This window comes from Mustelus asterias, chromosome 21 (assembly GCF_964213995.1).
Source record: "Mustelus asterias chromosome 21, sMusAst1.hap1.1, whole genome shotgun sequence".
In the NCBI taxonomy this organism is placed as follows: Eukaryota; Metazoa; Chordata; class Chondrichthyes; order Carcharhiniformes; family Triakidae; genus Mustelus; species Mustelus asterias.
In genome coordinates this window covers 56,012,705-56,038,679 of record NC_135821.1, presented here as the reverse complement: position 1 = coordinate 56,038,679, position 25,975 = coordinate 56,012,705, and the positions used below count along the sequence as shown (strand labels likewise).

At 41.1% G+C, this 25,975-nt stretch overlaps 1 protein-coding gene across 2 annotated transcripts in view; it reads left to right on the top strand.

The window, feature by feature from the left end:
* Nucleotides 1-2,022: 2,022 nt before the first annotated feature.
* Nucleotides 2,023-25,975, top strand: part of runx3 (RUNX family transcription factor 3) — a 66,443-nt gene continuing 42,490 nt past the window's right edge. The window contains exons 1-3 of one of the 2 annotated variants that reach the window (XM_078237926.1): nucleotides 2,023-3,095; nucleotides 4,755-4,911; nucleotides 11,626-11,730. In XM_078237926.1, coding sequence (XP_078094052.1) covers nucleotides 2,826-3,095; nucleotides 4,755-4,911; nucleotides 11,626-11,730 — 532 coding nt within the window. In that variant the 5' untranslated portion in view covers nucleotides 2,023-2,825. The remainder of the gene's footprint in view (nucleotides 3,096-4,754; nucleotides 4,912-11,625; nucleotides 11,731-25,975) is intronic. The other variant, XM_078237927.1, reaches the window with a different exon arrangement.

Genomic DNA, 25,975 nt, shown 5'->3' with positions numbered 1-25,975 from the left:
TGCACTGTCTACATGCAACTGGGGCCGAGAGAGAGAGAAAGAGAGAAATCCTGAGAAGAAGCGGCTTCTGGTAAATTCTTGTGGCTATTTTATGGTGAAGTTTATTGACAGGTCTCTCACCGCACTTAACAAACAATCTGTCACCATTCGACAATTCTACCTGTCATTTCAACCAGCTAGCCACATACTTGGAAAACCTAATGTAAGTTTAAAGAGCCCTTGTTAAGTGGTCTGAGCGGTACTTTGGCGGGGAGGGGGGTAAGGGGGGTGGGGGGTGGAATCACTGGGTTTTACCACAAACAAACACTTTGAAACTAGGCTATTAAACAGAAAGACAATGATATCTTCAGAAAAATTAATTCAGATCTCAGTGCGATCTAAAATAAAGTAACGGAACAGCTTCGAGTTCAGCATCAAATTCACCAATTTCATTAGGCCAATCTGGAAAAAAAAGCCAGAAGGAAAATATTTTTTCTTGATTTTTATTGATCAATTAAATAACTGCAATTTAAATTCTTCGTTTGACGAAGAGGTGTTTTAAGCTCTTCGATTGGGTATTTGAGTTCGTCAGGCTTTCCTGTATCATTGAGTTCGTCAGGCTTTCCTGTATCATTTTAATTTCGCAACATTTCAGGAGAGAAGGGGGGAAACCCCTTTGATTTCCTGATTACAACTCTGCAAGAATTGGACAGGGATGTTCCTGCGTTGAGAGAATTCTGACCGCTACATTCGATTGTCTATCGGGTTTGATTGGGAGTGTGCGTGCTGACTTTATTTGTTGTAAGGGGATCGAGCAATCCTGCAGCTGGTCAAACACAATTCAAATCGCAAGCGTCTTGTAGCGGGGAAATGGCTGATTAATGCTCAGCAGAGGCATATGTATTTCCATCTAATCACACTTGCTTCCAAAATGTATGAATTATAGCGGATCATGTTGTATTTAATCAGTAAGGGAGCACACAGTATAGAACTGGTGATGATTATGTGCCAAATAAATCAGTCGAGTCGAATTTCATCCATGAATATTAAAGATGGTGATTTTGCCCGTTTACTGAACGGGCGATGAGTACAATGCCACATTCCTGGAAGGATTCCTGGGTCACTCCCCTCCACACACACACACACAAATTATGACATTAATCTAAGTTTTACCTGTCCTCGTCTAGTTGTGATGAAGACACCTTAATGATCCCCCCCCCTCCCCCTCATTAATGGAGTGGGCGGCTGTGTCATTATTAAAGTTACACCCATAATCAGTTAAATTATGCTATAGAAAATACACCATGACCCGCACACAAAATATCGTCCCGAAGGGGAGGGAAAACACCTAACAATCTAGCCAAACCTGTATGCTATCGCAATTATAAACGCGTGATTTATACACAGCACATGTAAATGACAGAACGACCCCCTGTTCCTGTAAACACGCGTGTAATATAAGGATAGTCATAAGCAACAGATTTTGTTTTAATCGTTTAGAATATTTATGTAAATATGTAGTACACGTGCAGGCATTCCATTTAATCTTTGTCCACAGGAATCTGAACATTGTACAGATAATTCTACATTACTGTTGTTTCGCCTGATCTGTTCCCCACAATTTTTGTTCGCCCTGAGCTGTGTCAGTCCTACTGATTTCAGCCTTTCGTTAGAATACAAACTAATCCCGTTCTAAACAGCACTGACTTGTCGCTCTTTACCCAAGGAAAGTACTGTTTGTGATATTCTGTTGAACTATGTCAGCTATGTAAACATATTAACAAAGCGCAAAAAAAAACACACACACACACAGGCATCTGAATAAGGTTGGGCTGAAAAGAATCGTGGGGCGGGGTGGGGGAGGTGGAAGAGAGGCTCCTCCTTCTTCTGGGGCGTGACCCATCCTCATTGGCTTTCAGTGTGTCAAGGGCGACATTGTAAGAGGTGATTGGCTGGGAGAGCTGTCAATCACTGCTGTTCCCTCCTCCCACCCCTCGCTCCCACCCTCCCCACACTCAGGTTAGGTGGCTGAATCTCTATATTGGCAGCTCAGTGCTCGAATCAGAGAAAAGCGGGGCAAACTTTCTGAAAGAAACCCAAGGATTTCAAGTGCATTGATGTGGAGATTCGTCTGAGCAGGCTGCAACCTTTAGGGATACTTTGTTTTTGAAAAAAAAAGATACTTTTTTTTTCTTGAGTGTCTGTACAGAGCTGTGCTCTGGAAGTCGCTGCAGCGCCGGTTGTGTGTGTGAGCAGACTGGAAGTGGCCAAGAGCTCAGTTTCTTGACAGAGGCAGCCGGGGGTGGGGGAACTGAAAGTGATCGTCGCCTCTCCCGGGGAGTTGGAAGTCGCGGCTCTTGACGATATGCTGTGACCACGGCGAGCCACAACGGAGGGGGGGGTGAAAATGCCGCTTTAAAGTTGCAGGACTCTTTGGCTTGAAGAGATCTTTTTCTTGCCCCATTCTGAGGTCGTTTGCAACAACAACAGCACAATAATAATAAGAAGCCTCTTGGCACCAGACGCGGATCCTCATACTTTCTGAGTGATCTATGGACCAGGAGGAATGGACTATTCAGTATCTCAATAGATAGGAAGGAGACAAGTATTTGGACATTTCCATTGACGATCTGAAACGCGATTGCGTTGGACTGAAAAAAAAGTTGCAGTTTGTTTTTAAAAAGTTGGCGTTTGAGGGGAAAGACTTTTTTTTCAAGCAATTTTTTTTTAAAACACACAAGAGACCAGAGGGGGTTATTTGATCGCAGCCACTATTGGAAGCGGTTGGTTTGCCGTTGTTCTGAACCCTTGTCTTTGCTGTTGTCTCTCTAACCCCGAGTGTTGTGATGCGTATTCCCGTAGATCCGAGCACCAGCCGGCGCTTCACTCCTCCCTCCACCACACTGACTCCCACCTCGGGCAAGATGAGCGAACCGGTCTCACTGAACCAGCCCAACCCCGCAGGGCTGTCCCGGATCCGGCCCGACACCCGCACAGTGGTCGACGTCCTGCAGGATCACGCCGGCGAGTTAGTGCGGACCGACAGCCCCAACTTCCTCTGCTCGGTGCTTCCCTCGCACTGGAGGTGTAACAAGACGCTGCCGGTGGCATTTAAGGTCAGTATCTTTCTCTGTTTGGCTGAAACTTATATATACATATATATATATATATATTCTCACTCTGTTGTTGGTTGTTTTGTCAAATTGGGAAAGTTTGCGTCGCATTACAACCACAACCGCAATATTTATACACGGCTCAGTATCTGGGTAGAGACGCAAGATCCGATTGGAATGAAAACATGAAAAACGTGTTTTAAATAAATATATATTTAAATAAACAAACAACTACTTTTAATGCCTTCAATATTAAACAGTGTTCCTGACAATGCAAGTGTGGGTTTTCTTAAAAGTTTAGACATGGTGCTCTTTAATTAATATATTGCTGTTATTAATTTAATGGAATTGACAAGGCAAGTGTATATTATTGGATTGTACCTCCAGACAGTGCGGGGGATGTAATGCCTGTCTGGTAGGAATATAATTAAACGGCAGCTCAAATACACAAGTGCAATATATATATATATATATGTATAATGGTGCGTGGTGCGGGACCTGTGATAACTCTGCCCTGGCAAATTGCAGAGAATCTGTGCTGAATTCACCCAAACATACACAAAATTGGCGGTAACTAACCTCCCCGGCAGTTTTTCGCCGTTTTAAGAAAATACTTAAATATGTTAGCCCCCTCCCTTTCTTCTTGGAATTAAGCAAGCATTACAAATGATTGGAAACTTCTTAATATTTCACCGTTCTCTTTCTAAGCGTGAGCCTCTCAGCTAAGGAGAATGTCCTGTAAGCTCAGTCAGAAAGTTGGGCCCTGTTGCTCTCTCTTCCTCTCTCTCTCTCTCTCTGCCGTGTTAAACACTGCATTCGGCAGATGAGGAACTGCTTGAATTTTTGTCAGTGAGAATTATGGCCAATGCGATAAAAGCAGCATCAATTCCACACGCAAATTGGACCATTCAGAGTTTTCAGATAGCCAGCCTGGACCAAGATGTTGGAGCAAACTCAAAAGAGAAAGCAGCCAAATCCGCCGTTATAAACGTGCAGGATATAATAAATCGAAATGGATTCAGCCTTCGAATTGTGTAGGTTTGAGCCGAACTCGCCTTGTGTAGGTGTTTAGTAAATATGCAATTCCTGTAGTTTTAGAAGAAAGGGATTGGAGAGAACCATGTTTATTCTCTCTCATCCCCAATGACTTAACCCAGTCTTGGTGCTGTCGGCAAATTGGGAAAAATAATAATAACGATGCGGGTTTTTCATTCCGCCAAAGTCTGGAGTGATGGAATGACACCGGATTGCTGCTATTAAACTGACCGAAAAGCAGGGCAGCCTGAAATTGGGTGGGAATAGATCCCAGTTCTGTCTCTTGTCTTTGTTGAAGATTCTGTTTTATCCTAAGATATTTAAAGACATGTTTCTTTACACAGGCGCCCACTCAGTGCACAGAATGTTAGTGTTTAACTCACTTTGCTTCCAAATAATATGAGGGGAGGGAGTAATAATGGAATCATTTATAGTTATATCTAAATGGTGTTGATTTTATGAATTTAGATGCACAGATTGCCTGTCTTGTCGTGTGGGCAGACTTTCCGAGCTGTCAGCGCTTTTTTTTTGGTTAGTGTGTAGGTTTCAGATGTTTATTTAATTTTCTGTGTGTGTGGAGATGCTTTAACCCCGAGTAACGGGCGATGGATTGGCTTTCTGTGGCAGGTGGTGGCTTTGGGAGATGTTCCGGACGGAACCCTGGTCACCGTGATGGCTGGAAACGACGAGAACTACTCGGCCGAGCTCCGGAACGCTTCGGCAGTGATGAAAAACACAGTCGCCCGATTCAATGACCTCAGATTTGTGGGGAGAAGCGGACGAGGTATTTGCACCAACGACACTCGAATGATTTGTGGTTTCTGGGGGTTCGGGGGTTGACAGCAACCTCCGTTTTTTGGTTTCTCCAGGGAATGTTTTGCGGGCTATGAGATATTTTACACACTTTTCCCTCCACCGACGTGAGATTATTTTAAAATTAACCTGCAATCATTTCACACCGCAGTTCCCCAACAATTCGACCCCACAAATCTTCTGTTCGAAAGGCTTTGATAAATCTTTCCTTTCCCTCAATTCACGCCTCTTTCTTTGAATTTATTCAATGCTTTCATTTGGAGTTGTTTATTTTAACATAAAGTGAAATTGACATTGAGGCTGATTTTCCTTATTTTTACACGAATTGATGCAATTTCTGCTCTTCTTGCGTTCCCATGTAAACACCTTACAACATTCTCACCTGTTCTGACTTTACTTCTCCTAAAAAAAACAGAATCAGTTTGCACACACTCAAGCAAAGCCCATTCGATTGTCTACATTAGTACAATTTCCCGTGATCAGAAAATATACACTCGAGTTATTTCCCCAGCGCCTAGCTTTTAACAACGGCTCGTTTCAAAACCCTAAACTCAAATTACTGACAGGGATTTTTTTTTGGCTTTTTCCTTTTTCCTCCCCATTCGCTCCCGATTTTACCACTAAACAAATCCCAACTACTTGCAGAACGATGATAGGTTATTTTCTTTGAGGACTTTGTATGAACAGATCCTGCTGAAATTGAATTACTTCTTATGGTGTGGGCGAGAGTTGTGTTCGAGCCGTTATCCACAGATTTTAAAAAATACAAACCGCATACATCTTCAATCTGGACCGATTTGGAGGTTTAATCTAGGTCCCTTTGTTCCATCCAAAGGATCTCGTCGCCTTTCGCGTTTGAGGACTCTAATCTTCTGCAGGGGGCCGGGGTTCGTTAGAATTATATTATTTCTCAATTAACTATTTAGAGAAATTAGTCAATCATACGTGAGCAACAAAAAAGAGCGGTAACTGAAGTGCGAATGTGCAGAGGAATAAGTTTATGGGTTAAAAATCGCAAGCTGTGTAGCAGTTGAATGCACCGATTTGTAGATAAGGCCAGTTAATAATGAAAAACACGCCTTCTACTTGGAAATCGTTGCGAGTAAACGCTACAGTTAATTTATTCCGAAATTAATCCCTGCCTATGTTTTGCCTCATGCATTAATTTATCAGTCAGAATGGCCTATAATAACCATTCACAATTACCCCTTATATTAGCCTTCATAGACAAAGCGGATGCTCTTAAATACCATACATACCGTCCTGGTTAAAAAGTACAAATGTTGCTCCCTATTACACTTAAGGCACATAAACTTCTGGGTACCTTAAAACTATTAGCTACAATCCGATTATATGCACATCTGTTTGTTTATAAGTAAGATTTTAACATTCGCTGTTAGAGTTATTGAATAAAGCAAGAAAATGTAAGACTGTTGCCATAAGAAAATTGGCATGCAATTCAAGTTATAAAAATGGTTCAGAAAATATTTAAGAAGGGAAGGCAATGTTTTATTAGCTGCATGACATATCTCTCGGAGACAATTTCCTTAGCAAGTGCTCTGTGTAGATGTGAAGCCAATGGTGATGATGTAGATGCTTTTTTTTATTCTTCCATGGGACCTTGCCATCACTAGCAAGGCCTACATTTCTCAACCCCAACTGCCTCTGTGAACCTGATCTTGGATTTTCCTTCTGCTTCTTAATTATTGGTACCTATTTTTGAATATCCCTGCTGGACTCCATCTGCTGTTTAATCAGCATTCCATTCACAAAATGCCACACAAAATGTTACTGCTTGCATGAGGATCTTATTTTAGCACTCACATAAAATGTTAATACAACCCCAGGTTCGATTTAGATTTTGGTTTCTGCATAATCAGCTTTATGATTGTAATTTAATTCTTATAATAGAAGGATTTGGCCATATTAGGACAATTTTAAAATCTATTTTAATGGTTTTATCATTTTTTTAAAAAGCCTTTGCTGATGATTGGAAAATCCTCTAGATTTTGTCACCAGATGCATTTTGTGGCCAAAACATTGAAAATAATTTCTGTTTGCATGAGGTACTGTAGAATAACACATCTCAGATAAATTTGGTCAAACTCAGTGCAAGAATAGGTCAGTGGCTGGAAGCTATTGGAGTATATTTGTGTACATTCATTGTGATTGATTATTTTATAAAACTGCAATGGGGGCAGTGGCCCCTTTCACTGTGTTTAGCTTATTCAGCTTTCTGCAATTCCAACTCTCACAATTGTATCTGTAGAAAGTGTTTCCATAACATACACACATGTATAGGAACCACAAAAGAAGATTCCGTTCTAATGAGTTGGCAATAATTGACAGGTGTATTCTTTTAATGCCCCGAAAAGCTTTTTTTTATAAAAGCCATTCCAAAACGTGAAACAGATTCAGGCAAACAGTAAACTTTATTTACTTATATAATTGCAGTGTTTGAACATGATGTGAAGCAACTAGTAGCTTGGAAAAACAAAAACTCCAGATAAATATTGTATATAATAAACCAAACCCGCAATTATACAATATAAAATTATATACAGAAGGAAATTTTGAACAATCAATTGACTTTGACATGGAACAGTTTTAGCAATTAAACTGACTTGTAAATATAGTATTCGATCTCCTGGCTCAAGCATTATTCTGCAAAGTTGGGGTTAACAAAAAAAAATGTTCAGAAGAAAATGAAGGAATTATTCCCACTTTTTGGTACTTGTGGCAGATAAAAAGTATCAGTTGACTTTTGAAGGCAGTCTGTAAATAAAGATACACTTGCACCTTTTTTTTGTAAAACAAAATGCTCCAGTTTAAAATTTAGCTTAATGAAAATTCTATGGCGTCTCTAGTGTTATGGTACAGTTTTAAAAATTGAGATTATTGTTGTTTTTTCAGTGATCTTACTATCCTATTAGTATTTCAATAGTCATTTTCACTATGCTAATATTCACAATGGCCTTACAAATGTAGTCCTCCTGTCAGAATGCAGTGGAGTACAGAATTCTATGTTAACATGTACCCCTGCTTGCTGTCCTCTACCTTACATTCTTAACAAAACAAATCTGCCTACTTAGAACCTATCACATTTCTTGTGCAGTACGCAGAGCTCCTTTCAATCAGTTCTAATTAATATGAATTCTCAGCTAATTACTTAGAAACTGTAGTGACCCATTTTCTGTGGGTTTTGGCTAGTGACGATAGGTGATGATATATATTGTATCAAAAATAGAAGCCAGTTCCTGTTGAGTGGAACCCCTGTTTACCACAATTTAATGCCAGCTTGGTGGCATTTCACTCAGTACGTTGCAAGAATATAAACAGATGATTGACTATTTCTGGTAATAAAATTGAAAACAAAGCAATGTGCTAAAATATCAGTCCAAATCATTTGTATATATATAAAATTTGACTTCTTCATTTCATTGAACATTTCTGTCAAGTGAATGGTTTCCCTTTCCCCTGGCCCACGTTTACATTTACAATCCCTGTTTCCATGCAATTATATGAGAAAAATCTATTCACAAATCCAACAAGAACATGGTAAGGGGACTAAGTCTTGCTTGGTGTTGTGCAATTTATCGTTAAATGAGAAAACTAACGGTAATTCAGGACTGCAAACAATGATTCCTATTGGTGGAACATCATTTCATTCATCACTTTTACTGTCAATATTTTTACCTGAAAGGTGTATTGTAACACACAGGACAATTCCACTTTAATCAGGTCAAACGCTACCAGATTTTCCTGTAATAATATTAATTCCCAAGCTTACCCAAATACCATCTGACGTGCTCTGTTCGAACATCGCCTTCTAACATCTGCGGGTGCTAATGTGCACAAAACTAGGGAAAGCATAGTGACATTATGGAAATGTTGTAGAGGATTGCCCAGACTATTATTTCCTTTCAATCTATTTGATACGTATTGCTGATCAGTGAATAGGATCTGAGTTGATAAATCTGACGACCGAGAAGCGGTTTGTTTTAAATATAATACTATTAATGAGGTGAATGCTGACTCAGGGCCTATTCGATTCTCCTTCTCACAGGCCGCAGCGAACCACAATAATGCCCCATCACAGCAGTAGATGATGGACCACATCACAGGACAGGGTTGAGAGCCACGTCACCGCTATTAAATGTTGAGCAGCCGCATCAAAATTTCAAATTGAAAACTTTAAGAACTAGTTCTTTAAATCTTATGAAAATTGGAATGCCCATTGTAATCCCAAGACCTTAATTCTCATTTGTGATCTGGCAAATCGTCAAAGCTGTTCAATTTGTGTGTAGTGTGATGCAAAAACAAAAGGAAGAAAATTGGAAGACGGTTGAATAATGGATAAGCTGGCCTGGTATAAAACCAGTTGTAATACTGCAGTGGCCACACACTCAGCTTGAGAAGTATGATTTTATCCATATTGTGTGCTCTCTTTTCCAGTAGCAAGCATTTATTTATTTACTGTTGCCAATGCAAATTTTCATTGAACCAAAATTTGGTGTAACAGTAGGTGGATTGTTCCCCGCAGTTGAAAGTCTATATGGTTACTGTTCTCAGCTGCGGTCACCACATTGTGAACAACCTCTCCAGACTTTAAAATGTTTAGGCTTTTTGCTTCCAATTTTCGTTCCTTAATGATTTTTCCCTTAACTTCCCAACCTTTGGAGATCGGGGTTTTGAGGACACTAAACAAAAATGTATTTCTCGACCTCACAAAGACTTGGGATTTCTCCTCACCTGTGTAGGAAAGACCAGCTGATTCTTTCCCATTCAAAAGCATAAGAAAGATTTATGGGATTATAACTGCTTATTCTCCAATCATTTCCATCTGCTTTAACTAACTAGATTCTAAAAAGATGCAAGATGATTTTTAATATTTAATGATACCACCTTAGGACTTCTCGTGCAATTTGAAAATTACACACACGAGGATAGAACCTCCATTTTGGGTGCTATTGTTGGTTTGGGTGAAAATTCTGCCCAAAACTGTGACTGTTTTAAAAAGTGTCCCATTCCCCCACCCCCCACAGAGTTTTGCTTCAACCTATTTGCATAAATTCAAAATCTGCCATGAGTCAATGCAATCAGGTAGTATTTTAAATGCTAATTGAAAAAAGAGTTTGTGATGAATAATTTTCCTTTAAATGTTTAAAAGGTGAAGTTTGATTAAAACAAGCTGAAATTAAGTTGATCGCAAAGATCAGCGTGACAACTCACCATCTCTGAGCCACGCAAATTTAAATGACCAAAATTCACCTTTTAAAGATATATGCAAAACTATTTTCCAGCTATATTGAAGTGCAGCAGTCAGTTTCTTTGCAAGTTAAAGCAGAAGTCACACTTTTAAAATCCTGGAAGTCCACCTTCGAATGTCTTCGCAAAAATTTATTTCTTACAAAATGTTTGCCAAAACAACCAGCTCCTCAAAGGCCTGCAAGCAAGTGTCGAAACCCCGAAATGTCATTCATTCACCCTAGGGCCGTGGTCAGTTTTGTGGACAGGGCCTGTTCACAAATATGTTTTTCAAATGAGCTCAATAGACTCGGCAACATGAGTTGCGCTGAACTTAAATCGCACATAAATTCTGCAAACCTTTGCGCTGTGTGCACTGATTCCACCTGAATTTCTCTGCAAAATTCGGCACAATCAAGTGCAAATTCCACCCCCTGTTTTCTATGCTTTGGCAAGGGTCAATGTTCAGTGGAGAGGACGTGCTGAACTGTATGAAGAGGGATATGATGAATTTGTTGATGAGTTTATCTATATTTTATCCATGAAATTATCTATATTTTATCTATAAAATTCTCCAGCGGCACTGCTGGATAAATTATTTTCGATTCAAAAGAAAGGACACAGTGAAAGTTCTGAGAGTAAGATAGTTAATTAAAGCACATTCCCTTTCAGAACACAGGAGTTCCTATTGTCCTCTGATGGACTGTACCACCCTGTCAGACTAACATGAATGACATCTATGTGTGAAAATAGGGAATTGTCTCATTCAGTGAATAGACACTTACAGAATGGCATTGGCAAATTAATTCACTTTAAGTATTGGTTGCAACCTCAATGTGAGTCAACGTTTGAAAGTGACCAGAAGATTTAGCTTCATGGTGAAGGCTGCCTGGATTTTCCACCCACCGCTCACAGCTGGGTGATTTCTTGATAGCCAAGGCAGTTGATGCCCACTGTCCTGCTGGGCATCACCTTCACGAGAACAGGAAAAGCCCAAGTCGTTCTATTTGAATTCCACCTTCATATAACATCCCATGGGGCAGTAGAGATGGTCACCAGGAGATGGCAACTAAGAAAGATCCCACTTTGTCAATGTGGGACAAGTCTAGAGGGGAGTGGGAATGGCCAAGAGGACATTTTTTAAGAGCAGGTTGAGATAAGGCGAGTTAGCTGTCCGTTCGCGAATGGTACTCCCATAGAGGTGTAGGCTGGAACCAATGAAATCCACCCGTAATACATCAATCAGGGTTTATTTCATAATAAACTTTACTTTGCGTGTTTTAAAAAAAATCAGCAGTGCACGGCAAAACTACTCTACATTGACAGGCTGGGGAATGTTGTTCCCTTCCTGTTCCCTTTCCTCCCCAGTCTTCAATGCTTGACGTGTCTGGCAGAAACATGGCAAAATAAACAATATTTTCTATTTCTCCCCTTGTAGGTAAAAGCTTCACACTGACAATCACTGTATTCACCAGCCCTCCTCAAGTTGCCACCTACCACAGAGCCATTAAAGTCACTGTGGACGGACCCAGAGAGCCACGCAGTAAGTTAGAACTCATTTTATAAATATCAAACATAGAATACATTCATTCAGGATTAATTATCAACTGAGATTGGTGCTTTAATCAGCAGTAATTACTGCAAGCAACGTGTTCATGAATGGGTTTATTCACTGCTTGAAATGTGAATTCAGAGTTGTGTTGTACAGTGATATCAATTATTACATATGTACACTGAAAATTTAAATACACGGCATAAAGATAACATGGAAAGTATTCATACAGGATTAACAGTCATTTCAAATCTGAGGTTACAATCAACATTGATTAATTACAGTACTTAACCCATGGAAGGGCAGATCCAGTGCTAAAATTGCAACTGATCTCTGAAGAATTATTCAGTATTTTTAAGCTGATGATAGGGATCTGAAGCTACGATGTTTAATAGTTAAAGAGGAAATTGCATCTGGAAAAACAAGGAATCAGCCAACATGAAGTACAACTTGCATTCTTAGTTATGGAATTGGTATGAGGTGCTGATGTTAAATCATGGTTGTAAATGAAACGGTGACATTGAATGGTTTATTTGCTCCTTACAGTAGTGTGTACATTATAAATATTCAACTTCTTTAGCCGGATAATTTGTTCCTGCTCCCTTACAATCAATAAATAAATTCCAGCATTAAAATAGACAAAATAGATGATTTTGTTCGACTTAGCCTTTCAGGCTATACTCATGATTGAAGTGTCCACTGTACTTACCCTTTATGTTCAGATAGTTAAAGCCATTGGCCGGAATTCTCCAGCCGTTCAAGCTGGCGGGATTCTCCAGTCCCGCCAGCAGCACAACCCCCACCCGTGGGTTTCCCCGCATGGGGTGACGTCAATGGAAATTCCCATTGACAGCAGCAGGATCAGAGGATCTCGCCACCAACAAACAACCTGCCACCTCCCACCGGTAGGAAACATGCGGCTGGGAGGCTGGAAAATCTTGCCCCTAATGTTTTCCAGCTAGAGTTTTGGTATACAGCAGTTTTTAAAATCAGGTTGCTGGGTCACAGAAATGTTGTACTTTCTATGTGTCAGAGACTGAATAGTGGAACTGTGCAGTTTATTTACTAACTGGGCTGAACTCCCCTTCTTCATTGGGAGTTCCAGTCAATCAAAGAATGAGGGACCGACAATGAAGAGGAGAGATCAGTGGCATGAGTGGCCAAGCTGGGAGTACAATCCCATTTGTATCAATAATAGGAAGAAAAGGTCAGGTCTGAATATGTTGTAATTTAGAAAAGGATAGAAAAGCAGGTTACGAAAAGCATACCTCCTTTCCAGCACTGGAATTCTGCGATCTCGCTCACAACTGGGATTTTTCAGTCCCGCTGCAGTGAATGGAGATTTGGCTGAGCGCCAAATTCTCCATTCTCACTGGCAACAGTGGCGGAACGAATGGGATTGGAGAATTCCGGACAAAGGAAGTTCAGAAGATGCCATTTTCTGTCAGTTCCAACGAGGTTTATGACATGCCTCGCTTTTCATGTGTTCAAAAGAATGCTTTGTGCGGGCAGCCATGGATAAGAAAGTGTTTATTCCATCATTTGCAGTTGTGCTGGGAGTGCTGAACCTAGACTATACTTAGAGATGGCTGTGACCGTTGATGGTGACATGATAATTTAATGGAAGGGTCTTCATTTAATCCAAGTAAATTATTGCCTGACAGTTAAGCGAAAACAATATTTACAAGGGATTTTGTAAAAGAAAAATAGTAAATTCTCTGTAATCTGTTCTAGTAGATTTGAGAAATACAGAATGGTTCATTGAGTTTCCAAACTGTACAATAACCACATATGAAAATAAATAAAATTTGTAATGACATGATAGGTGTTCACCCCTGAGAAATTGCCACTGAAGATCAACTCTGCAATAGCATTAATTATTTAACACAAAGGTTCCTCAAAATGGACACATCCAAGTAAGAAGGTTCTAGCTGTGTGAAAACAGGGAAGTAGCCCATCAAAGCTAACAGACTGCCTTGATGTGTATTTGGTTCCCATATGAGGTTAAGAGAGTCTTAGAGCAGGCCCAACTAGATCTGGGAACAACAATTAACTCTTTAAAATTACCCCCAAGTTTGAATGATTGGCAATTGAAGTCTTCCAGGAAGAAATAAATAAACCAGTCATCCAAATGGCCATTGGCACATGTGAAAGTGTCATGCTGTTACAATGAGGAACTTATGGAGGAGCTTGGCTTCCACAATAGCCAGGAACATGTCAAGAATGTCACTTAAATTGTGATTATCTAGCTTTGTTGAGAATGCATTGTCTGTTTTTATCTGTTGCTTCAGAGTGCATCCATTATAGATTTTTCCAATTTAAAGCCTATGCTGCTTTGCTTTTAATTGAGAAACCTCAAGTGATGTCCAAGGCCCATACTTCATGAACCTACCAGATATGAAAAGAGAGAAGATGAAGTAAAATGAGGAGTACAGATTCGGTAACACCCAGATCTGGTTCAAATGCCTATAGACTGTAAGAGGAAGGGAAGTCTAAGAAGTTCCTTGGTTTTGCAGTCATGAGGTTTAGAGGAGACTTTGCAGTGGGTTTGAGTGCAGTAAGTGAGGCCACCTGTTGGGTGCAAGTGGACAATCATTCCGCCAAAAGAATGGGGAATGATATGACATCCCAATCCTGCTGACGATGTGGCCAATGCCATCTTCCCGAGGGAACTCCTACTGGGCACCCAGAGGACAGGCCCTGTTAATATGCAAACTCGGGTACCATGACATACATTGATCCATAGCTCAACCAAAGGAAAGTACATCATGCAGATTATGCATGGGGATTATTTCAGCAGGGGATCTAGCGCTCAAAGAGCCCAGAAATTAAGAAAGGAAGAGAAGAAATGTTTCTCAAAGTTCCACCAAAACAAGCTGAGCCATTGTTGCAATGAGTCTTCCTCCATCTATCACCCAAAGCTTACATGAGGCCTGACCAGGCCCCTCAAAATAGAATGGATGCCCTTTTCAGCATTATTGACCGTTTGGTTAACTCACTGACTGAGTTGACTGACTAACTTGAACTGAGCTCCCAAAAGCTGACAGGAGCAAAAGATCTACTCCCAGATTCTAACAAAGGAAGATGACAAGATGAAATGTTATTTGCAGCTTGACCAGCTTCTGTCCTCACCTGACATCCACACCTGTGCATTTCCAGTCAGATTCATAATCCCCACCAATACCCTGGCATTGGGTCAGGTAACTTCATAGAGACAAGCGATTGATCATACCTGGGACTGTTTTTAAAAAATCATTTTTGGCACTTGGACAAGACCGAAAAGGGTCACATTTAGTATCCAGCTCCACTTGTGCTGGCAGCCTTTGTGGTGAGAATACTCTTGTAGTAGTGTTAGGTAGGGAGATTCAGATAGGTGCATGACGCTGGCGCGGACACGATGGGCCAAAGGGCCTCTTCCTGTGCAGTAATGACTCTATGACCATAGAATCCTAGAGTGCAGAAGGAAGCCATTTGGCCCATCGAGTCAGCACCAACCACAATCCCACCCAGGCCCTATCCCCATAATCCCATGCATTTACCCTAGCTAGTCCCCCTGACACTAAGGGGCAATTTAGCATAGCCAATCCACCTAATCCTGCACATCTTTGGACTGTGGGAGGAAACCAGAGCACACGGAGGAAACCCATGCAGACACGGGGAGAATGTGCAAACTCCACACAGACAGTGATCCAAGTTGGTAATTGAACCCAGGTGCTGTGAGGCAGCAGTGCTAACACTGCGCCACTGTGCCACCCCCATGAAGGAACAGAATTATATATATTTTGTTTTTTATAAATTACTCCATTCTTGAAGTTACAAAGCCAATGCTCAGAGTGGACCAGGCAAGTCCAAATCCATCTCCTCACTTGCTCCGAAAAGCAAATTCAAATTGAATCCAATTTATGGTCTCTACAAGAGAAACATACAAGATCCAAGCTGACAAGATAAGGCATTGCAACCCATCTTGGGCGTGATCCAATGCTTGATCTTAGCCGAAAGGTTGAGAGTGACCATGAAGGAACAGAATTAGGATGGTGCATGCCATTTAACTGAATGGCTTGGATCTTCAGGGGTCACGATCATGGGAGCACCCTTACCTTCATTATCTGGAAAGCCCAAGCATAACATTTCTTGGCTAGTTATTGTTTTCATCAAGGTTTAAAATATCATTGCAATTTTTTTTTTAATTTGTTCATGGGACATGGGCGTCACTGGCCAGTATTTATTGCCCATCCCTAGTTGCGCTTGGAGGGCACTTGAGACTCAACCACATTGCTGTGGCTCTGGAGTCACGTGTAGGCCAGAGCAGGTAAGGATGGCAGATTTCCTTCCCTAAAGGACATTAGTAAACCAGATGGGTTTTTCCGACAATCAACTATGGTTTCATGGTCATCAGTAGAATTTTAATTTCAGATTTTTAAAAAATTGAATTCAAGTTCCACCATCTGCCGTGGCAGGATTCGAACCCAGGTCCTCAGAACATTAGCTGAGTTTCTGGATTAATTGTCTAGTGATAATATCACTCGGCCATTGCCTCCCAGTTACTTCCAGTAAGTTTAGTTTATGGAAGTGTTTATTTCACCGTCCCAATATTTTAAGCTAGAAACTGTTGCATAGAAACATCTTTCCATCACAAAAAGAAATGAACACTTTTAAAAAGGGCAAGGAAGGAATTTTCCAGCTGTTCTGTCCTCACTGCCGCAGCAAGCGAGGACGGAGCGCTTGGTGTTCAGCCAAACATCCATTCACCGCAGCGGGATCAGAAAATCCCGCTGGAGTGAACGGCTGGAAAATTCCATCAAAGGGGAGTGAATTTTTAATGACAACAATTCCCTTCCTCACGTAATTGACCAATTGAGGATATTCCTGTTTTTAAAAAAAGTCAGCCAAATTTTTCTGTTCCACCCGCCATGGGGATCGGAACGGGCGAGGGGCGGACCATGGAAAGGTCCATTGACCTCTGGCGGAATTTTTCAGTTTTGGGGCGAGCGCGGCCAAACAACCCCGCCCCGTGTCAGTTACATGGCCTTGAGGTGATTTATTTTTGAAATAGAAGATTTTATGAGAAGATTCATATCAGTGAGGGAGCTCTCCTCGTACATTGCCTTTGTTCTCCACATGAGTTGAAGTGAGAGTTCATTCAAGTAGGGTGCAGTGATTTTAGTCTGTCTGCGAGACATCGGCTCTTTGCAAGTGGGCAGGACAATAATAAATTCAATGCAACTGTTGGCATGTCAAGCAACCAAGCTGATAACGCCACCCACTTTCACCATTGCAATATCCACAAAGTTCACAGGCCTGTCCCACAGCTTTGAAGTTCGCTGCTCGTCTTGTACAATTTATTACCTACTCACATTTGTAGAACATTTCAAGACAACTAAAATTAGGTGGCTCAATGTGGTGCAGAAAATTAGACCCAGAAGAAGGATTAATTGAAAATTCCCACATTGGCTGCCCGCCTTCATAGAATAGAATCATAGAAGTGCAGAAGGAGGCCATTCTGCCCTTGAACCTGCACCAACAACAATCTCTGTAACCCCAGGTATTTACCCTGCTAATCCCCCTGACACCAAGGGGCAATTTATCATGGCCAATCCACCTAACCCGCACATCTTATTGTGATAACAGTTTTAGCTTTAGGCATGAACGCGATTGCTACCCTGAGTGTTACATTTCAGAACCACTCCTGATTATGCTGTCACAGATCATGTTCAGGGTCTGGTCCAGATCCCCATTCATTTACAGCAAGTTACATATCTTTGAAATCTGTATTCTTTTCAAATGTCGCAGGAGCGATTTTCAGTGAGATTACCATGTCGGTTATGCAGCAAAGTTGGAAGTGATCTAGTGATTGTGGTGAGCTGCACCAATCTAACATTGAAGTCATTTCCAAACAAATGATGTATTATTCCCCACTAAACAAACTAAATATTCAGCCACCATGTTTACCCAACTTTACTTGGACTCGGTTTCTTGATATTAGATCATTTCTAAATGAGTGGCAGTCAACTGTCCTAAATCCAACAAACCGCTTGCTGCTGCTCTGAACTGTGGACTGTCAAACACAATTTTCCTTAAATGCTAAGATCATCCTCAGACAGCACCCTCCAAACCCAAGACCACTTCCATCTAGAAGGACAAGGACAACAGATACATGGGAACACCACCATCCACAAGTTCCCCTCCAAGTCACTCATCATCCTGACTTGGAAATATATCACCACTCCTTCACAGTCGTTGGGTCAAAATCCTGGAATTCCCTCCCTAATGGCATTGTGAGTCAACCCACAGAACATGGACTGCAGCGATTCAAGAAGGCAGCTTACCACCTCCTTCTCAAGGGCAACTAGGAATGGGCAATAAATGCTGGCCAGCCAGCAACACCCATGTCCCACGAATGAATTAAAAAAAAACACTTGGTGTTCAAGTGTTGGGTCAACAGTGACCACCTGAGGTTCACTAATGATTAGTACTGACTGAGCAAAATGATGCTTTGTTGTTTTGTGCCATTTGGTGGGACTTACAAAGGCCAATCGTTATCCTGCGGGATATGAAACAAAATGTAAAGATCTATTGTGCTGTCGCTGTACAAGCTTGTTCACTGATTCAGGTGTAATTTTTAAAAACAGTTGAAAGGCCCAGCAGTGCAGCTGCAGAATATCAAACGGCAAGTTTAACTATCCATTAAAAAGTAGAACACTGATCAAGTGTGTGACAGAGCAAAGCGTGAGAGTATTTTTGAAAGTTGCCAATCACACCTCATAGTAAAAGGTTTTAGCATGTAACACGCAGATACAAAGAAATGTTACTCTGAGTGTGATATATCGCTTTGAGGAGATGGTTATCATCTATGTTTTTCCGTTAAGAAACCACGCCTGCTGGTTTTAAAAAAAATACTGAGGTACAAAGTTGTGGTAGGAAGCTGCTTAACCCTTTGAGCACTGTAATATCTTCTCATACCTAAATGCATACTGCATATTACAGTGTGAACTGACAACGTGATAACAGTGTACAAGGAAAAACATTGTCAGCTTGTGTGAACTCCTGTTATCTGATTTAAAAATATTACTTTCAGACGTGCAAGGGAGTACGTCAGTGGTTGCATACTGCAAAAGGCTTTACTAACTTGTAGACCTGAACCAGTCTTTGGAGATTAAACATTTCCTGGTGAGCTCTCATTGTTGCAGCATTGATGAAACTGGACATGAACCAAAAATATAAACGGAAAACAAGAAGTAAAATAAAAATGAATCCTTTGAGGGCTTCATGATATTTCTGTACTGGTTAGCTAACATCTAAGCAGCTCGTTGAGTAGAAATAAAGGTGGGTTATAGTCAAATTAGCGTAACTCAACAATGGACAGACCATCATTGTGCCTTGAATAAGGGGTGATCTAATAGAAATGCTTCAGGACTTTAATGCATTAAAGGACTCAATCGTGTTCAGAGAGGGAAACAAGAGAAAATAACCTTAAAATTAGAGCTAGGCTTTTCAGGGATGATGCCAGAAAACAATTCATCGCATAAAGAGTAGTGGAAATCTGGAACTGACTTCCTCAAAGAGCTGTTGAAGCTGGGGGGGGAGGGGGGGGGGGGGGGTGTTGGTTGGAGCGGTGGAGGGTGCATTCAAAATTGCAAAACTGAGACTGATAGATTTTTGTTAGACATGGATATTAAGGGTTATGGAGCCTGGCGGGTAATTGGAGTTAAGGTACAGATCAGCCACCATCCAACTGAATGTTGGAACAGATTCAAGGAATTGAATGACTGCCCAAGTAAGAACCAGGGTTGGGACTGAACAATGGTGTATTTATCTTTGCAATGTATTTATATATGATTTGCATAAGTGTACTCTGGTTTATTACACGTCTTCACATAAATATAGAGCCCAATACACTTGGAAGTCTCCTTTACATTTAAAAAAAAAAATCACCTGATGAAAGACTATGCTTAAGGCAGCAAAACTGTAAGCAGTGTCATCACAACCACAGCGATACCAAACCTGCTCTGATAGTTACTTTATAAGTAAATTTGTTGATTGCTTTAGTGGAAGGACTGAGTGACACACTGCACACCATAACATTTGGTGTGTACTGCATACTCTTACATAACACATATTCCTAACATTTTTGTAAACGTAGGTTCTTAGGTTACACACATCTCAGTATTGTATCTATTTTCCAATAATGTTTGATTCGTAAAATCTATTCAATTGTTCCGTGGTTCCATGCAGAATAATTAGCATCGTTACCCACTCATTTTTTGGAATGTAATGTATTTTTCTAATAAGGACTGTAGTGAAGTATCTGGTAATTAGGGCTGCGAATTTGGAGAAATTTGAACTTTACGGGCGGGACTTTCCAGCCGCACTCGCCCCCAAACCAGAAAATCCCGCCCCAGGCCAACGGAGCTTTCCATGGTCCGTCCCTCGCCCGCCATGATTCCCGTGGTGGGCGGAATGGGAACATTCGCTCCTACATTTAAGTTGGGGGTATTTTGGAGGGAGGGAGGGAATTACAAAATTTGGATTCCATCAATTTGACATTTCAACAATGTGCCTTAAAGTTAGAGTTTATTTATTAGTCACAAGTAGGCTTATATTAACACTGCAGTGAAGTTACTATGAAAATCCTCTAGTCGCCACACTCCAGCGCCTGTTAGGGGTACGCTGAGGGAGAATTTAGCAAGGCCAATACATCTAACCTGCACATCTTTGGACTGTGGGAGGAAACAGGAGCACCCGGTGGAAACCCATGCAGACACAAGGAGAATGTGCAAACTCCACACAGACAGTGACCCAAGCCGGGCATTGAACCCGGGTCCTTGGCGCTGTGAGGCAGCAGTGCTAACCACTGTGCCAGTGGTGAGACAAGGAAGGCCGAACATACGTAGCCTATCGTTCTCAGGTTCAGATATATTTGCCTCAGTCAGGCTCAGGGAAAATAGCTGCATTGTTTTGCCCAACCAATGTCAGCTGAAAATGTGGACACATCCCAACTATTGGGAAACTTAACACAAAAGCAACTAAATCACAGGAACTCATCTGCCATCATTAACACAAATAGAAACTCAACCTAAACCATCAATTAAACAATCAGAATTCCAACTCAACCATGATGAAAACCGAAAACCAGCTAAAGCATTTCTATAGCACTAATCAAACTAATCATCAGTGGTAATGCCACTTCCGTGGTAATGCAAAACAGCTTAAGGTGAACATTGATGTGAAATTGGCACTGTAACAAAGAAAAGTAGTCACACACTGACTCTCGAGTGCACAACTAGAGTGACACAGTTTCCCCAAAAGACTTTACAAACTATTTGGGCTTTTTTTTCGCAAAATGGCAAAAAACTTCAAATTGATGTGAAGCCGTGAACTAAAAAGGTTGTACAAATCTGGTGGATTTCTGGGCGCTGTATAAACTTACAATCAAGAGTATTTGAAGAATTTCAGGAAGTCTGCCTATTACCCTGGCGAGTATTTCTCCTCAAAACACCAGTACTAAAATCTGTTTAACTAGTTATCTGTGGCATTATTATTTGTGGAATTTTGCTGGAACGGCACGGTGGCATAGTGGTTAATGCTGCCTCATAGCGTCAGGGACCCGGGTGACTGTCTGTGCGGAGTCTGCACGTTTTCCCTGTATCTGTGTGGGTTTCCTCCGGGTGCTCCAGTTTCCTCCCACACTCCAAAGGTGTGTGGGTTAGGTGGATTGGCCGTGATAAATTGCCCCTTAATGTCAGGGGGATTAGCAGGGTGAATGGGTGGGCCTGGGTGGAATTGTTGTTAGTACAGGCCTGATGGGCCGAATGGCCTCCTTCTGCACTGTAGGGATTCTACGGTTCGATGAGTGAAATGGCTGCTGCACTGGCTACATAATGAATGAAGGTCCCTGCACTTTATACTGGTCATCTGAGCCATTTGTAAGATGTGGTAAGGTGCTATATAAATGCAACACCCTCTGTAATGATGTGCACATTGCAATTCACACTCTGCTGTCATTAATAAGAACAGCTAAAAGAATACATCGTTGCTATGGTAGGTGTAAATATGTGAATGCGCATCTATTTTCCAATGGGCAGAGTGAGAGGTATCAGTCGTACTTTGCACTTGATGGCTATCAACTTCAATTTGTTAGTGTTTTAGGAAGGGCAGCCTAAAACAAGTGCAGAACTAGCGAAATGATAACTGCTTAACACTCAACAAAAATACGTATTAGTCTACTAAACCCCAATTTTAAAAGATGGGCTTATGGCATTAAAACACAAGTAAAGTACTGCCTACATTTTAACCACTTCCCTTTACCTGCAAACATCTATCCTGCTGAAAGAAATAAAATCAAACTCGAGGAGAGAAAATATTCCAGTAAATTGTGCACGTGCAGGTTGCCATTTTATTAAAGACTCAGACACACTCCAATGTGAAGTGTCCTAAATCAGTCCATATTTGAACTTATCAAAGTAAGCCAGTTAAGATTTGTATTGCCACAGTATACCATCACCTCAGAGATTTGGGTTAAAATCCAATGAGAAAATCGGGGGGGATGATAGAGAGCTAAGACTCCCGCATGGAAGCGAGGGTATTTAAAGCATCAAGGCTACTGTCCTTCTGTTTCAGTGAACAAAGTTTCATCGAATTATTCTTTATCTTACTGTGTACCTATATTCCCAAAGAATCTTACCGTGTACCTATATTCCCAAAGATCATCGTATAAGCATTCCGTCCATTTCACAGTATCCAGGGTTACACCAATTATTCACTATGGTCTTGGTCTCAGCTGAGTTTTTGCAGAGAATCCACATGTAAATACCAAAGGTTCTTCAGAGGTGATTTAGAGACAACGAAAAAGTCAGGGAGAGACTCATTGAAGTGACCACTTCGATCATTACTCAGTGGGCGAGCATTTTGAGCCTTTAGTGATCATTTAGTTGACTTTGAGCATATTGGCAAGATGAGTTCTTCGTGTTTGTTTTTTATGATGTGGAATTATTTTTTAGAAAAAAATGAAACACGTACCTCAGTTTGTTGCTTATACTAACACAGCCAATCTCCCTGTCACTTTATCTTCATGTAGAGTGGTAGATGTGAGGGAATCTGTTACCTGTGCCCCTGTACTCATAAGGCTGAAACTCATATAATAGATACACATGATTGACAGGTTAGTGTTAAATGTAACTTGAACAGTTATACCAAAGAAAGAAAGCCCCGTGTCATTTTGAAAATACCATTTTGATGGTGATTATGAGTTTAGAAAGCTGTGGTTACTAATTCTATTTCATTATCCAGTCCAGATTTTTAAAATTTGCATTCTGCAATCAGCTTGGCACAATGAATAAGAAATAAATATGGAAGTTATGTCATTGTGGAGTAAACTTGGAGATTGAATAGTGGAATGTTTCCCTTCTCCCATCCCGTTTGACCTTGTGGTTTGGAGGCAGATGCTCCAATTCTTTGGAACAACATTAGAGAAACTAAGTCTGTACACACTACTACTAAAACCAGGCCCACAGGGGTTCATAATCTCTTCTTTTATAAGTTTTGACTAACACGCATCCATCACACTTCAGATGGCGCACTTTGTTGCAGATGTAAACTAAGCTGCGATACAGAGAGAAAGAGAGCCAGCTCCTTTCATGTCGGGCTCATCTAACCTGCAGCCAGAGTTACAAGATCTGACAATTACTCTCTGATTGATCCCAGGAGTTTACCAACAGCTCCATCTAGCTGGCTTTGTCTATTTAGCTATCTTATTTGAACAGTGGCCTTAAATGAGGCAGACCACTTTAAACGTCACAACCACATTCAAGGCCCCCATTACCCTCCCCACAAGCAACACTTAGGGAAATCTGTGATTGTAGGATTAAATGCACCACCATGTTTGATTGCATTTATCTTATTCCTCCAGATTTTTTATCTGTCTGTTTTGAACTTTGAAAAACTCAAAAGCTGGGGAACCTGTTCCCATCTGATCCAATTTCTTTACCCTGTACTTACTCGCATTTCAAAGAACTACGTTGATATTTGATCGTGGATGGAGGCAAGACTGGAAGCATGATTGAAGCTTTGAGGGCTCCTTACTTGACCAGGCAAACTCCACCCTTAGTTAAATGCCATCAGCTTCAGATGTGGGCAATAACAGATTTCACTCGTTTCCAATGCACAACACTTAATTCGCAGGTTAAGGCAAATAAACTAAACATGTGATGCATAAACACCACTAGTTTAATTGAAATATTGGCTTAGATAAATGAGATATTTCATAAAGTTAAAATTTATTTATTAGTCATAAATAAGGCTCACACTAACACTGCAATGAAGTTACTGTGAAATTCCCCTAGTCGCCACACTCCGGCGCCTGTTCAGGTCAATGCACCTAACCAGCACGTCTTTCAGACTGTGGGAGGAAACCGGAGCACCCGGAGGAAATCCACGCAGACATGGGGAAAAGGTGCAGGCTCTGCACAGACAGTAACCCAAGCCGGGAATCGAACCCAGGTTATTGGCGCTGTGAGGCAGCAGTGCTAACCACTGTGCCGCCCATATTTTACCTTAGTACTTGCATCATGTACCATACTTATAACATTAACAAAAAAGGAACATTTTCATGTGAATCATTCTTAATTTTGCGTGCAAAATGTTGAATTTCATGATGCGGTTTACCACAACCCTTCGTTGTTTTTAGCAAAGTAATATTAATAGACTCTAGTCTTCCATTCCATGGTTTCTGTTAATGGCAGATGCCGAATTATGTTCCCTTTAGTCTATGTCACCTATAACAGTGTGATAGATATTTCTTTAACAAAAGGCAGCACTAAAGCTGTGCCTAATAACTCCCAAACGCTCTACATGCTGAATGTCCCACAAAGCACAAAGTGTGGATCACATGGTAAAGCTCGAAGTGACTCCTCCAGAAATCTCACTCAGCTTGTTTCTACACCTCCACATCAAGCTGCAGCACCATTTAGAATATTGTATACAATCCTGGTCGTCACACTACCAGAAGGATGTGGAGGCTTTGGAGAGGGTACGGAAGAGGTTTACCAGGATTTGCCTGGTCTGGAGGGTATTAGCTATGAGGAGAGGTTAGAGAAACTCGGTTTGTTCTCACTGGAACAATGGAGGTTGAGAGGTGACCTGATAGAGGTTTACAAGATTATGAGTAGCATGGACAGAGTGGATAGTCAGATGCTCGTTCCTAGGGTAGAAAAGTCAAGTACTAGGGGACATAGGTTTAAGGTGCATGGGGAAAAATTTAGAGGGGATGTGCAAGGCAAGTGTTTTGCGCAAAGGGTGGTGAATGTCTGGAACGCACTGCTGGGGAGGAGGTGGGAGCAGGTACGATAGCGGCTTTTAAGGGGCAGCTCGACAAATACATGAATAGGATGGGAATGGAAGGATACGGACTCCGTTAAGTGCATTCAATTTTAGTCTAGGCAGGCTTCATGATCGGCACAGGCTTGGAGGGCCGAAGGGCCTGTTCCTGTGCAGTACTTTTCTTTGTTCTTTGTTCAGTGCAAAAGCCAAACTGCTTCTTTACAATGTTACGACTGGGTTGTGAATGCATCAAAAATCTCAAATAATCTGGTGTATCTACATTGCAATGTGGTGAGACCTCAGTAGCACCTGGTGCAATGTCACCTACCCGTCCAATGCTCAACAGCAGAGTCGCAACAACAGTTTTCTGCACTATTCTAATATTTCACATAGGCACATAGCAAAGCCTTCAAATATCTCTGGTACCCAACCCATTGCATCTTTATTAAAACTAAATAAAGAGCTTTTTTTTTATTGGCACCAGTCTTAAACTTCCCATCAGATTGTAAAACTGAAAAGATACATAGTCAAGAATTTGTAAAAACCTAAATGGAATACATGCTGGCATCAATTTATCCTAAATTCCAGGTTGGAGATGGTAACCATGCACGGTTCAGACTTTTAACAAGTTACTGCAGCGAAATATGAAACGATATATCAGTGTCTTAGGTGCTGTCTTACACTGAGGACATTAACCATATCATGTGGTGTGGTCTTGCAAATGTTATGGGGCTTATCCTTTAAATGGATATTTCTCCCAGCGTAATGGTTGCTTTGCATCATAATGGTACCCAATTCTGATTTGAAGAAAAAAATACTTTTACTTAGCACCTCATCATATTCTTAGGAAGCGGCAAAGTATTTTGGAACCAGTAAATTTCCTCACACCACCCTTCCCCCTCGGCCCCTACCTGAATATAGC